The sequence below is a fragment of the Arachis duranensis genome, chromosome 1, assembly GCF_000817695.3.
Source record: "Arachis duranensis cultivar V14167 chromosome 1, aradu.V14167.gnm2.J7QH, whole genome shotgun sequence".
Lineage (NCBI taxonomy): Eukaryota > Viridiplantae > Streptophyta > Magnoliopsida > Fabales > Fabaceae > Arachis > Arachis duranensis.
In genome coordinates, this window is record NC_029772.3 from 73,218,046 (window position 1) to 73,231,697 (window position 13,652).

The 13,652-nt window shown below is 40.1% G+C and overlaps 1 protein-coding gene across 1 annotated transcript; it reads left to right on the top strand.

Annotated features, from left to right (window-relative positions):
• Window positions 1-749: 749 nt before the first annotated feature.
• Window positions 750-2,974, top strand: LOC107493217 (uncharacterized). Its single transcript, XM_016114305.1, has 2 exons — window positions 750-1,509; window positions 2,826-2,974. Exons 1-2 carry the CDS (start codon window positions 750-752, stop codon window positions 2,972-2,974), a joined length of 909 nt encoding a protein of 302 aa, XP_015969791.1.
• The last annotated feature ends 10,678 nt before the right edge of the window (window positions 2,975-13,652 follow it).

The window sequence follows — 13,652 nt, forward strand, 5'->3', positions numbered from 1 at the left end:
GCGTTTAACTCCCATTCTTGTGCCAGTTCCGGCGTTTAACGCTGGAAATTCTGAGGGTGACTTTGAACGCCGGTTTGGGCAATCAAATCTTGGGCAAAGTATGGACTATCATATATTGCTGGAACGCCCAGGATGTCTACTTTCCAACGCCGTTGAGAGCGCGCCAATTGGGCTTCTGTAGCTCCAGAAAATCCGCTTCGAGTGCAGGGAGGTCAGAATCCAACAGCATCTGCAGTCCTTTTTAGTCTCTGAATCAGATTTTTGCTCAGGTCCCTCAATTTCAGGCAGAAAATACCTGAAATCACAGAAAAATACACAAACTCATAGTAAAGTCCAGAAAAGTGAATTTTAACTAAAAACTAATAAAAATATACTAAAAACTAACTAGATCATACTAAAAACATACTAAAAACAATGCCAAAAAGCGTACAAATTATCCGCTCAAGCATAAGATTAAGTATGGTAGGGTGTTACATTATGGTATCAGAGAAGTTCGTTCCTATAGAGCCTGAGGACAGACTGATTATACTTCTGTGCATTCTCTGTGTATGTGTCTATGTGCTATTAGGATATCTAACTGATATAAGTAGCATACATGTTTGTGAGCATGTATTTGGGACTCTTAAGCACTAAACTTGATATATTGAGATTGATCACTTTAATATCAATTGTTTGGTGTGAATAGGGACCAAATATCAACTTACAGATCCGAACGAGGTAACTGGAGGGAAAATCCTAGGACCGAACCGATGCGAGGACCCCGAGATGGAAGCTCGGGTGTTGGTACGAGAAACATAGGTCAATACTATAGGTCTATGACCCTTATTGACTTCCTCAAGAGTGGTCCACCTCAGTTTAATGGAAATGCCAATGCGTTAGAGGCTGATGGGTGGTTTCGAGACATGGAGAGATTTTTATACATTCAGCACATATCGGAAACACAGTCGGTGGAAATAGTGACTTACATGTTGGAGGAAGAGGCTCAGAAATGGTGGCAGGAGTTATATCATACCTTGCAGATGGAGTTAACGGATATCCCTTGGAATAGATTCAAGACGGAATTTTACGGGAAATATTTCTTACATGCGCTTCGCATTGCAAAGGAATTAGAGTTAATGCAACTGAAACAAGAGAATATGTCTGTTGCTGACTATACTCGTGAATTCGACAACCTGTGTCATCTCTCAAAAGTTTGTCAAGGAAATTCAGCCAACTATGAGGTGTGGAAGTGTGCTCAATATGAGAAAGGACTTAGAAGAGACATCTTCAACTACGTGAGTCCACAAAGGTTAACGAATTTCCCTGAATTGGTTAAGAAAAGTAAATTCGCAAAAAGTGACTCCATGAAGCGAGCGATGTTACAGGAAGGCTATGGAAAGACTACTCCATATGAGCCGCATAGGGCTGAGCTAGGTGTATACTACAAGTGCGGGAAGCCGGGGCATACAACTCGAGACTGTCTGCACAAGGAACGCCGGGATGCAGCCGAACTCGATTCTCAGACTCGAGGTAACCATGAACTAGCGGTTGAATTTCAAACTTCCTTTCATATCATTAACATGATATATTCATTCGTAAAGTATGACGAGTGTTAATAATTGTAAAGTCCAAGTCGATGATTAGTCGAAGACTATTACTTGTTGAGATGGAGCGATATTTAGCTAATTTAGAGGAGTGGCTAGGTTCCTGAAAGATAAGAATCAGAATGACGCAGTTGAAGCAGGGTGGATTATACCTAAGGAATTGGAGTTGTCGAGAGCTATACGGAGTTACCGTTTAAAATCCAGTGACGTTAAGACTTCAATGAAGATGGATAGAGCGGATTCAACCTTTAGTTGCTAATTAATTAAGACACGAGTCAAGGTAAGACCAAATTCCTATACGAGAGATTTTTCGAGACCGTTTTTGAAAATATACCAAAATACCCACCTTAGAGAGAACGAGAGTTGGTGATAGACTTACGGCCAAAAGCCAGATCAGTATCGATTACACCACAAGTGAAGACATTATTATGATCAGTAAGACTCAGAACCGAGTCGAAGGGAGTACTGGAAGAGAGAATCTAAGTGTCTCTTGGCAAGAGCATGCGAACTGATCCTCACAACTAAATCTAACCTTTCTCTTATACCTTACATTGAAAGCTCCATCTTGAATCTTCTCCTGTAAAAGCCCAACTCATCATTCTTTCGATCTTGTTCCTTACTCGTACAAAGCTTGTCTCTTTTGAATTCAGCCTGAACCCATCCTAATATAATCACATAATCTTTGAATCCTAGAGACCTGTGGTGTGTGGAGTTGCTCTCTTGTGGAAAATCGCGTTCCTTTAAAGTCAACTAGAATCTATTTAATTCGACTTGTCCTATTCTTTCTATTCAAGCTTTGATTTGAACTTCTTCCCAGGGATCCAACCAGGTTTCTTTTCATGTGCATTCCATTAGTTCTATACAACTCTGGCTAACCGTATGCAAGACTTTCTTTTGAATTCTTGTGAACACTGTTCGTGTTACTCGTACATCCCTTTAAACATGACATTTCTTTGAAAAACCAACTCGTATTGGATTTTGTGTCGTGCATAACTCTCAGATGCAACTACTAGAGTGTCAATCTTTTAGAGCAAGACTTTTGAACTTGAAAATGAACTAGTAACATTACTAGAGAATTTAGAGCTTTAATCCTTGCCGATTGTATCGCTCATGACTAAATAGATGAGATGAGGTGCACCGTGTGGATGAAATACCAGGATACGATGGAAGCCTCCGAGCCATAGAAAGGAGATTGATCTTTATGCCAATACTTATAACTCTTAAGCCTAATGAACCATTTAGGAAAGGACTATGATGTATTATTGGAAGACCTGAGATACGTGCTTAAGCAATATCGTAAGATTATAGTAGACGCACTAAGCAAGAAGTTTCTAAGGGATTCTTGGACATTAATTTCAAAGGATGAAATGTTAGATGGGTTAGAGTTCTAAGTTAGAGAATGAGAGTGTGGAGTGGAAGTGTCGGACTAAATCCATTACTAGTTTACAATGTGGTATCGATGAGATACAGAACGCGTAACGAGACAATAAAGATCCGCCAAAGATATCGAAGTCTGGTAAACAAAATGGAATTAAGAAGGGGTTTATATGCCTAATGCAAATGCTGAAATAGAAATCGTTGAATCAAGGACTTAGGGAGTGCAGTACTGGTAAGAAGGAGCTACTAAGAGTATTGAAGCCTGTTGAATCAAGAAGATACCAAAAGAGAGTTATGTATCTAAATCGGAAGTTGAGACAAAAAATTATTGTCCGAAACTTTCGAGAAAGGATTTTTGAATTTACTATGGAGATGCCAAGACGTACCATGAATCAAAGAAGATATTTTTGGGTAATCAGAAATAAAGAATAAAGTGGCAATGCATGTGATGGCGTGTTGAAGCATGAGAAAGTAAAGGGGGACCACCAGAAACCATTCAGAATGTTGCAACCATTGAAGGTTCTACATCGGAAGTAAGGAAGAGTAATTATCAGTTTTGTAATAGATTGTCGAGGACTAGAATAGAAGATGGAGCTTCATGAAGCACTAAATGCTCCTGTATTGATAAAAACTAGGGCATCGAATACCTTAGTCCATGAATTTAATAGCCGAGACAACGGAGAATAACTACGCAAATTCGAGTTAACAATCTCACTATGAAAAGCCGACAAAAGAATTACACAAACCAAGGAAGTCCTGAACTTGAGAAGGTTACTTTAACAAGATGGAATCAATGAGTGAGTCAAGATGAAGGGATTGAAACTGAAGTGTTTTAGGACCTAGGTTAATGGCAAGGACAGACTTTTCGGATTCTGAAGAGAATTAGACTAGTGGCACATCAGGTAACTCTACCTCTATATCTTCCAAACTAGTACTATGTAATAAATCTCGGTTTTAGGAGTATACTTTTAATGTCAATCATGTATTAGAACTTGAACTAGTGCAACTGAGGAAGGACCTAACACTTCGAGTAACCTCGGTTAGGATATATAATAAGATACCATTGCCAACCAGCTAGGCATATTGGAAGTTACGTTAGTAGAGGATGCAAAAAGTGGAACTGGAAGTGGGAAATGTACTTAAGAACTCGAATCGGACAGGTGGAAAGACTATCCACACCTCCTTTCAGATAACTGAATTTGAATATTGAGGGCAAAATTCCTAATAAGGTGGGTAGGATGTAAACCCCGTAAAATCAGTGGATGATTAGTCAATAAACTGAATTTTAATTAGAAAAATTAAAAATATAAAACTAATATCAAAATAGGATAGAACTCTTCAAAACAAGAATTTTGATACTAATTTCAAAGATTTTGTCCCAAAATTGGACCAAACGGACCAAACCGGTCGAACTGGACCCATTTCCAACAAGCAGCCCATTAATTAAGAAGAGAAACCCCTCTTCTCCTCCTTGATTCAGCACAATGCTGGAAGCATGCCATGGTGAAAGGGGAAAGAAACATAACCTAACGCCACCATCAATCCAATGTAACTTCCTCATCCGGGCTCCGATCGCCGCACCGTTCGCGACCACGCGTCCAGCGCGTCGAGCTCTACATTTCTATCGGATCAATTTCACCGGTAAGCTCCATTTTTGTTCCAGAATCTCTATCCCCTTTTTATTCTTAAAATTGAAATCCTATGGTGAGATTTTGCCAATTTTGATGTTCTAGGTTCAATTTAGCTTGTGGAGCTTACTGGGTTTGAGTTGCTATGCATGTGGGAGCGGTAAGGTTTCCCTAAACTTTAATTTAATTTTGAATCCATTAGGTAAAATCTGAATTTGTAATATATGTTTATATTAGGTATGAATTAAGTTCATATATATGCGTTGGAAGTGAAAAGTGAGTATTTGGAGGATTATTGGTGATTGATGCTCGGTTGGTGGCTAGTTTCATTGAGCTTGTGAGGCTCCCTTGGATTGAATAAAGTGATCGGCTAAGGTATGGTTTAGATTTTGTGCGTTTGATATGTAAGGTTGTGTGAAAACTTAGACTAGAGAACTATATGATAAGTTGAAGTGATTTGATGTGTTAAATGATTAGTCTTTATTGTTATTGATGGATTAGTTGATGTGGGCATGTGTTGTGTAATAGATAATGTGGGTTGAATGTAAATATATCTATATATGCTAATATGATGATGATGAATGAAGGATTTGTGATTATGGTAATGTAATGAAATGGTTAGAAACTAGAGTCATGTTTATTGGATTTGTTGGTATTGTTATAATGAATAAAGTTGTGATGAAAAGTGAATAATTTTATGATGATGATCATGTTTATTTGGAATGATATGTTAGTTGTGAGTGAAACTTGTAAAGTGGGATTGAATTGAGGTGTTGTTGAGCAAAGGGAATGCAAAGGTGGCAAGAATTGTTGTGTTATCATGAAGGGTAAGTTGTATTGTTGATTATAGCATATTGAACTGAATGAGAAGGAGTTTTAAAAAGGGAAATATGATTTTAGGTAAGAAAATGGGGTTTGGCATGTTTTGGTAAACTTTAATTTTTGATTAACTTTGGGAGTCCATAACTTTCTCCTCAAATATTTGATGGAAATATGGTTTGTTTCAAATGAAAGATGGTTTTACAAGCTTTTGAACATTATCAATTTGGTAAAAAATGGAATTTTATAGTAAAAGTTATGGACGACAGAAGTTTAGTGTATAAAACTGTGTTATCCAGGTGTTAAAATACAGGTTATGCAACTTTCTGGGCATTCTGCCAATTTTTGGAAAACTTACAACTACGCGTACGCATGGCCCACGCGCACGCGTGGCGTGACATTTTGACGACGTGATAAACCCATATTTTATGATATATTTTATGCTTAATCTGAGTGATTTATTAAATCCTTGACCCACTTATTCATATTAATTGTATGGTTTTACTTCTCCTTCCTTATTATGTGATGTATGTGAGAAACATGTTTCTTATACTTTTAAATTAATTATTTTAATCACCTTTAATTCCATTCGATGCCGTGATTAGTGTGTTGAGTAGTTTCAGATCTTCTAAGGCAGGAATGACTTAAAGGATGGAAAAGGAAACATACAAAAATGGAAAGAAAGCGCAAAACGGAGTTTTGAAGAAACTGGCATCCACGCGATCGCATGGACGATGCGATCGCGTGCCAAGAGCGAAGAAGCATCGACGCGGCCGCATGACTGACGCGACCGCGCGACTTGAGCAAATCGCATACGACGCGGACGCGTGAACGACGCGAACATGTGACTAGGAGAACTCCGAATGACGCGACCGCGTGACCCACGCGTACGCGTGACAGAGGCCACGCACCAGAAATTGCAGAAATGCTCATAGCGGATTCTGAAGCCTTTTTGGCCCAAAATCCAAGTCCAGAAGTCAGAGACCAGAGGTTATAAAGTGGAGGAATGCATCCATCGAAGGAAACTCCGAATTTTCTGTTACTTTCCATGATTTAGATTTAGTTTTGAGAGAGGTTCCCTCCTCTCTCTCTGAGGATTAGGATTTATGACTTCTCTTAGTTTTAGGAGCGACTCTCAATCCCAGGTTCTTTATTTTTATTCATCCGAATTTAATTTATGAAATGTTCCATGTTACATATTACTCTTTTAAATTAATGTTATTTGAGATATTTCAGATCTATGATTGCTTTCTTTAATTTATGTTGTTGGTACTTATCCAAATTATTTTCATTCGAGTAGATAGTTTTCCTTTTGGCCTTGGTTAAATAATTGGTGACTCTTGAGTTATCAAACTCATTGTTAATTGAAAATTGGAATTCATCTACTTAACTTACCTTCATAGTTAGAGGTTAAAAAGTGGGAGAAAAATCCAATTCTCATTACAATTGATAAGGATAACCAGGATAGGACTTCCAGTTCCCATACCTTGCAAAGAGTTTATTTTATAGTTATTTACTTATTTTCTTATTATTTTTTGTGCAACATACTGCCCCCTTACTTCCAATAAGAACATACTTCCCTGCAATTCCTTGAGAAGATGACCCGAGGTTTAAATACTTCGGTTATCAATTTATTTAGGGGTTTGTTACTTGTGACAACCAAAACGTTTGTACGAAGGGATTTCTGTCGGTTTAGAGACTATATCTACAACATGACTATTTTTATGAAATTCTTTACTGGCAAAAGTCCTAACGTCAAAATGGTGCCGTTGCCGGGGAATTGCAAACGTGTGCCTTATTATTGGTTATTGTAAATATTTTTCTTAAAAAAAATATTTTTCTTTTACTTGTTTATTTATTTCTCCTTTTTCCCCCTTAATTCTGATAACTACTATGAATTCTCACCCCTCTCGCTTTGAGTTTGGTTCTAACTTTGTTGAAGGAAATAGAAACCATAGCAGGAATATGCATCAATGTCAGACCAATCAAGGATGGATGGAGCCAAGAGGATCTAATCAACCCTTTAGGCAACAACTCCCTCCAAGATATCATAGACAACGACCATTCTACAATGCATACCCAGCTGAAAGATATGGTGGACAACCTTGTAACTACCAACAAGCCCCACCCCGTGCCTATAGACCATCCTCTCAACATGACCTCGAACCACCACACTCACAAGCTTCTTTTCGCCATTCGCCACCATATGATCCTTATCCGCCCCAATACCAATCCAATTACTCCCAAGAACCACCACTCCCCCATAAACATAACCCATATCCATCAAAGTCAGAATCACGGGTTAGCCTCGAAGAATCAATGAAACAATGTACCGCACTCCTTCATCAACTGGAGCAAGCATGGTAAAGAATTTAAAGCAATTATCTTCCGGATCTTCAGCCCCTCAATAGACCCCCATGGCCTTATGTGGAGAATCTAATGAAGAACATGTTGTAAAGAAGACACAAGAAACTCCAGTGAACAGCATAGAGCATAACCTCGTACCAGAACAAGTAGAGAAAGCTGTCATTGCAAAAGAAGAAGAGTCAGTTGTTGTGGAGAACTCAGTCAAGGATATTACAATTGACGCTGAGGAGGATTTTGCACCACCTTCACTGCAAATATCTTATGAAGAACTTAACGGAATAACCCAGGACATAGGTTTCCTTGATGATGATGATCATGAGTCCCATTCTCTTAGCGGCGAACTTGCATTCACAACTGATTTCTTTGAGACAGAAGAATCTTCCGCGAGTGAATATGAAGATGATGCTAAGGTAGATCTTTCTCAACCTCCAATATATGACTTGAGCAATGATGAGGGAGAAATTGAAGACTCTGATCAAGAGATGGGTGAAGTGGAAGAATTCACAGAAGATTATAAGGGAGTAGAACTTACAGAACCACTGGAAACACCTATCCTAAGGCCGTTACCACCCACCACAAACTACAAGTGGGTAAAATCCTTGTCTTCTATCTTCAATATTCCACTTGAATATGGTTTGCTTGAAACAGATGGCCAGCTTAGAGCTCTTTGTGGCTTTAAGAGTAAAAGGGAAATGGCTCATGCTCAGAGCCGGTGCACAAGGTTCAATAAGATTCCACGCTTCAACTCGAAGTGCAAGGATTGGTATCATGCTCAATTGAGTGGATTACGGAGAACGTTTGGCCACCGTGGTGAGAATCTAATTTCCAAACCACCTAAATGGAAAAGTATAGATCAAAACGAAAGCAGATTTGGAACCAAAGTTTGGGATCCCGGAAAATATTCTGATATTCATCACCCCGGGAGCCTGAAAATCTGTTTGAAGCTGCTCAGAAGCTTCACATGCCTAGTTTGGGACCCCGGAGGCTATTGCCATTCCAAGCGTTGGTGGAGATTTCTGAATGAATTCAAACACAAGCCGCCATAACAGGAAGCTCAACCAACGTCCAACTTAAGGACTTTAACCAAAAGTGCTAGGTGGAAGACAAACCACTATGGTATGATCGTTCCTTTTTTTCATTTTTTTTATTTAGTTTTAGTTGTTTTCAAGTTTTATTTTATTTTTCATTGAACCTGGAATTACTCATAACATTCATACCATTTTGCACTCTGCATACTGCATAATTACATATTCCAAAAAAAAAAGAGGCGTGCGACGCGTCCGCATCAATCATGCGATCGCGTCAATTGCGATAAAACACCCCCACGCCTCCGCGTCCATCACGCGGTCGCGTGCCCTGGAGATCAGCGTATAACCCCAACATCCAGAAAGTTGGGCTGGACTCGTGCTGCCCTTGTGCTTTTCGCGCAAAAGACCCACGCGATCGCATGCCTGACGCGATCGCGTCACATGTACATAACCAATTTCACGCGACCGCGTGAGTGACGCAAACGCGTCGCATGGACTGCACAACACCCTAGAAGGAGACAGAGAGTTGCGTTGAAACGACGCTGGAATCGTGCGTCTAGCACAAATTCCAGCGACGCGATCGCGCGACCCACGCGATCGCGTCCACCCCTTTCCTACCCCTCCCATGCGATCGCGTGATCCACGCGATCGTGCCCACCCATTTTTCACCCCTACCACGCGACCGCGTGCCCCACGCGGCCGCGTGGGTTTCAAATATAACCCCCCCAGCCACGCGAACCCTATCAGTCGCGCGCACACCCCCCACCCTCTTCCCCCTCTCTCCTTCCTCTACCCTCCACCACCACCCAGCCACCACCGACACCACCCGGACGCCGCCGACCACCCAGACGCCGCCGCCATCTACCCCCTCTCTCCTCTTCCCTTCTTTCTTCTTCTTTCTTCTTTCCCCCCTCCTCCGCCACTGCTCACCTCCGTGCCACCGCACGCCGCCGTCACCGCCCCACCGCAACCCCCCTTCAACCAGCAACACCACCCCTTCCCCTACCCCCAGCCACCTCTCTGCCCCACTCTCCTCCTTCGCCTACCAGGTTCCGCAACATACAAACCCTTTTATCCGTTCGTAGTTTTTCTTAATTTTTCTGTTTATGTTCATTTTAGGCTAGTTAGATATGCATGTTGTAATGGATTTTAGGTTGTTAGGTAGCCTAGGATTTGGTTAGTGGATTTAGGTCTGTCTACTTGCACTGTTCATGTTTCTGTTTTATCATATCTGCAATTCTGCTGTTGCTGTACCCTTGTTCATATGCTGTGATTTCCTACATTTGCTGCTTATTACTCTGAATTTTCATGTTTATATTCATTATCTGTACCTGCAGCTTAATTTTTAATTCAACTGCACTGTTTTGATGGCTGTTTATTTTTTGGGATACTCCATATTTAGCCGGAATGCTGCCCAAATTTCTATAAAATATTTTCATTCATGTTTTGGTTTGGCATTTTGAACTCTGTTTTACTCTGCTTTACCCAAACCATTTCATGAATGCCAGGGCATGCTTTATTATCCTCTTTGATTTCTGGGTTTATAAACTGCATCCGTGATGCTCTGATTCCAATTCTTCTTTATATCTCTTTGAATCAGCATCCAATTGTTTTCCTTGTTTGGTTATGAGTTACTTCTATTCCTACCTGTGAATCCTTGTTTCGTGGAATACTTTCTTTATGACACTTACTTTACCCACATTTTACTGACTCACTAATTTTAATTTACTAACTTCTTTTTCCATTTCTACCCATACTAACTTTTTATAATCTCTTTTCTGACTTTTCACTTTCCTCTAACTTTTTAACCATGGCATGATGACAATTTTTCTATTTTACTTGAATTCTAACACATTTTGGATTGTAAATTATTCCTTTCAAACTTTTAAACTACTATAAAATCCTTAATGCACATCTACCTAACTCATTTGCCTCATTTTCATTCTCCTTTGCCGCTTTGAGTTTTCTTTGTTTAATTTCCTATTTGTTTTCTTATTTTTATATTTCCTGGTTTTCTATTTTTCAGGATGTCGACCTCACAGAGAAAGGGAAAAGGCAAGGCTACTGGCAAGCGCAAAAGAGGAGACCCCTCCCAGTCCATCATAGATCTAATGCATGATTCCTCGTGGTGGGAGAAGAACTTTACCCAGCAGGAAAAAGCTGACCAGCTGCTACCTGCAAATGATTCCATCAAATTTGCAAACCGGTACTGTGAGCTGAAGTATCCGGCATTTGCAGACTCCAGAAACCTATACCTGGAGAGGACTCTGAAGATTCCAGAAGCACTCCAATAATACACCACTGAGCAAATCAAACAAAGAGGCTGGTTCTTTCTGGAAAGAGCACTGACAGAGGTCAATGCATCTTGGGTTAGGAAATTCTACTGCAACTTCTATAACACTACCCTAGATGCAGTGAACCTGCAAGGCAAGCAGATTCTGGTCACTGAAGAGGCCATAGAGGACATCCTACAGCTCCCATCTAAGTCCGTTCAGCCTGGTGGTTACAAAAAGGCTGAGAAGGACATGCGTTTCTTGAGGTTTGATTGGGATGCTGTCAAGGCAAGGATAACCCTAGACCCGACTGTTCCTTGGGAGATGGGTCAGGACACCACCCTACCCAAGGGTATCAAGCGGGCGTACCTAAATGATGAGGCTCGGTTATGGCATCAGATCCTGAGTAATTATATGATGCCGAGTACTCATGAGACAGAGATTCCAGCTGCTATGATCACCCTCCTCTGGTGTGTGATGGAGGGTAAAGACATGTACTTGCCACGCTTTATCCGACATTATATGGCCAGGGTCCACGTCCGAGGCACTCTTCCCTTTCCTTATCTGGTTACACAGCCGGGCCGTCGAGATGACGTGCCATGGGATGATGCCGATGAGAGACCACCGGCTGCGGACTGCAGGAAGATCATTCCTCACAGTAGGAACTTCCTGGCTTTGGGCTACAGACCACCACCTTTCACTGCTACTGATGAAACAGCCCCACCGTCTGCCGGACCCTCTTCTTCCACAGCTGCCCCTGCTGCCACCACTGCACCTCCACCTACCTCAGAGCCGGTCTACCGCCTCGTGCACTGCTTATTTCGACAGCTTGATCAGATGGAGCGTCGTAACCGGCGCCGGTATGAGCATCTGAAGCTGATGATCCGACAGGGCAGTGACATCCCCTCCAAGCCTGACTCACCATCTGAGCCATCCGAGGAGGAGGCGGATGAGCACCAGGAGGAGACCCATCCGCAGGCAGGCACAGAGCAAGTTGCTCCCCAGGCAGAGGTCCCACATCAGATTGAGGCCGCAGATCCTGAGATCCCGATCCAATCAGCACCTCCTCTACAGCAGCCAGATCCTTAGCCCCCTACTACCGAGACTCCAACTACCATTCCTACCAGTGATGACACCCCTTCACACCCGGCTTGACTGAGCATCAAGGACGATGCTTCACTTTATGTGTGGAGAGGTCGCCATCTCTGGCGTTTTATTTTGGTGAACCACTACATCTCTTTTTCTTTTATTCTGGATATTTTTCTGTATTTTTCTTTTTATTGTTATTTTCTGAGTACTTATACATTGCTACTTTGATGTATTTCTACTCTATTTCTGCATTTTGCATTTTTAGTTCATATTTTAGCTATTTAGTTTATTTTAGTCATTTAGTTTAGTTTGCAATTCTAACTTATTAGCGGATTAATTAGTATAGTTTACCCTTTTTAGCATAAGATAGCATAGTCTAAATTGAAAAATATAAAAAGGAAGTAAGCTAGGAAATTGAACATAATAGATTTAAATCTATAAACCTTGTATATAGAGCATTACATCATATAGTTAAGTTGACAACATTTCATCAAGGAGGAACATTAAAACTTTAAAGGCCACCTAAGACAATTTTTTTTATGAGAATAATGGGAAATTTTAACTAAACCTCCATGACATACATGAGTGATATATGATTTATGAGTTTGAGAACATACAGCCTGTAAGTTTTGAGCTTAATTGTATGGTTACATTTAAACCATAATATTTTATTCCTGTGTGTTCCGCTCTTCTTTTCTATTCTGATGTTCTTTGCTTTGTTTTAATCTATATGTCCAGTATAGAATATAGATACATGCCAAGAGAGTGATTGAGGCCTTGTTTGATTTTTAACTCACTATCCCAAATAAAGCCTACCTTTTATGCCATCCTTGTTAACCCCTTTGAGCCTTTTAATTCCCTTTTATTCTATTTAGCCACACTACTAGCCTTAAGCAAAAAAACAAATAAATTCCCAAGTTGAATTCTTGATTAGCTTAAGATAGAAAGTTGTGTAATTAATTAAGTGTGGAGAAACTTTATGGGAACATGGATGACAGAAACAAGGGTAGAACAAAATTGAAAAGAAATTAAGAATTTTTGGGAGACATGCTCATGTGAAATTAAAATGATTAATTACTATGTGCATTAAAAAAAACAAAAATGCAAATTAAAGCAAATGCACATGGTATAAGAACAAAATATGAGCATGTGACATAAAAAGTGGGAATTATGGGAAAATGGGTAAAGAAGCTTTACTTTAGAAGTTATGTGTATTAGGTGAGATCTTAGACTAATTAAGGATTCACTTATTAGCTCACTTAGCCTTATACATATACCCTTATCTTTACCTTGGCCCCATTACAACCTTAATTAAAGACCTCATGATTTTTGGTATGTCTATATTTTATAATTGTTGATTGGTTAGATGAAAAACAAAGTTATAGAAAATAAGGATAAAAAAGAAGAATAGAGTGATTAACCCAATAAACACTGAGTGACTAGAGAGTAAACACAAAATCCAGTGAGGGTTCACTAACTCATTAACAT

Bases quoted from the DNA above. Each gene is read 5' to 3' on its own strand.
- LOC107493217 (XM_016114305.1), top strand. From the start codon at position 750: ATGCGAGGACCCCGAGATGGAAGCTCGGGTGTTGGTACGAGAAACATA. The intron at 1,510-2,825 runs GTAACCATGAAC...TGAACCATTTAG, and splicing joins ACTCGATTCTCAGACTCGAG to GAAAGGACTATGATGTATTA.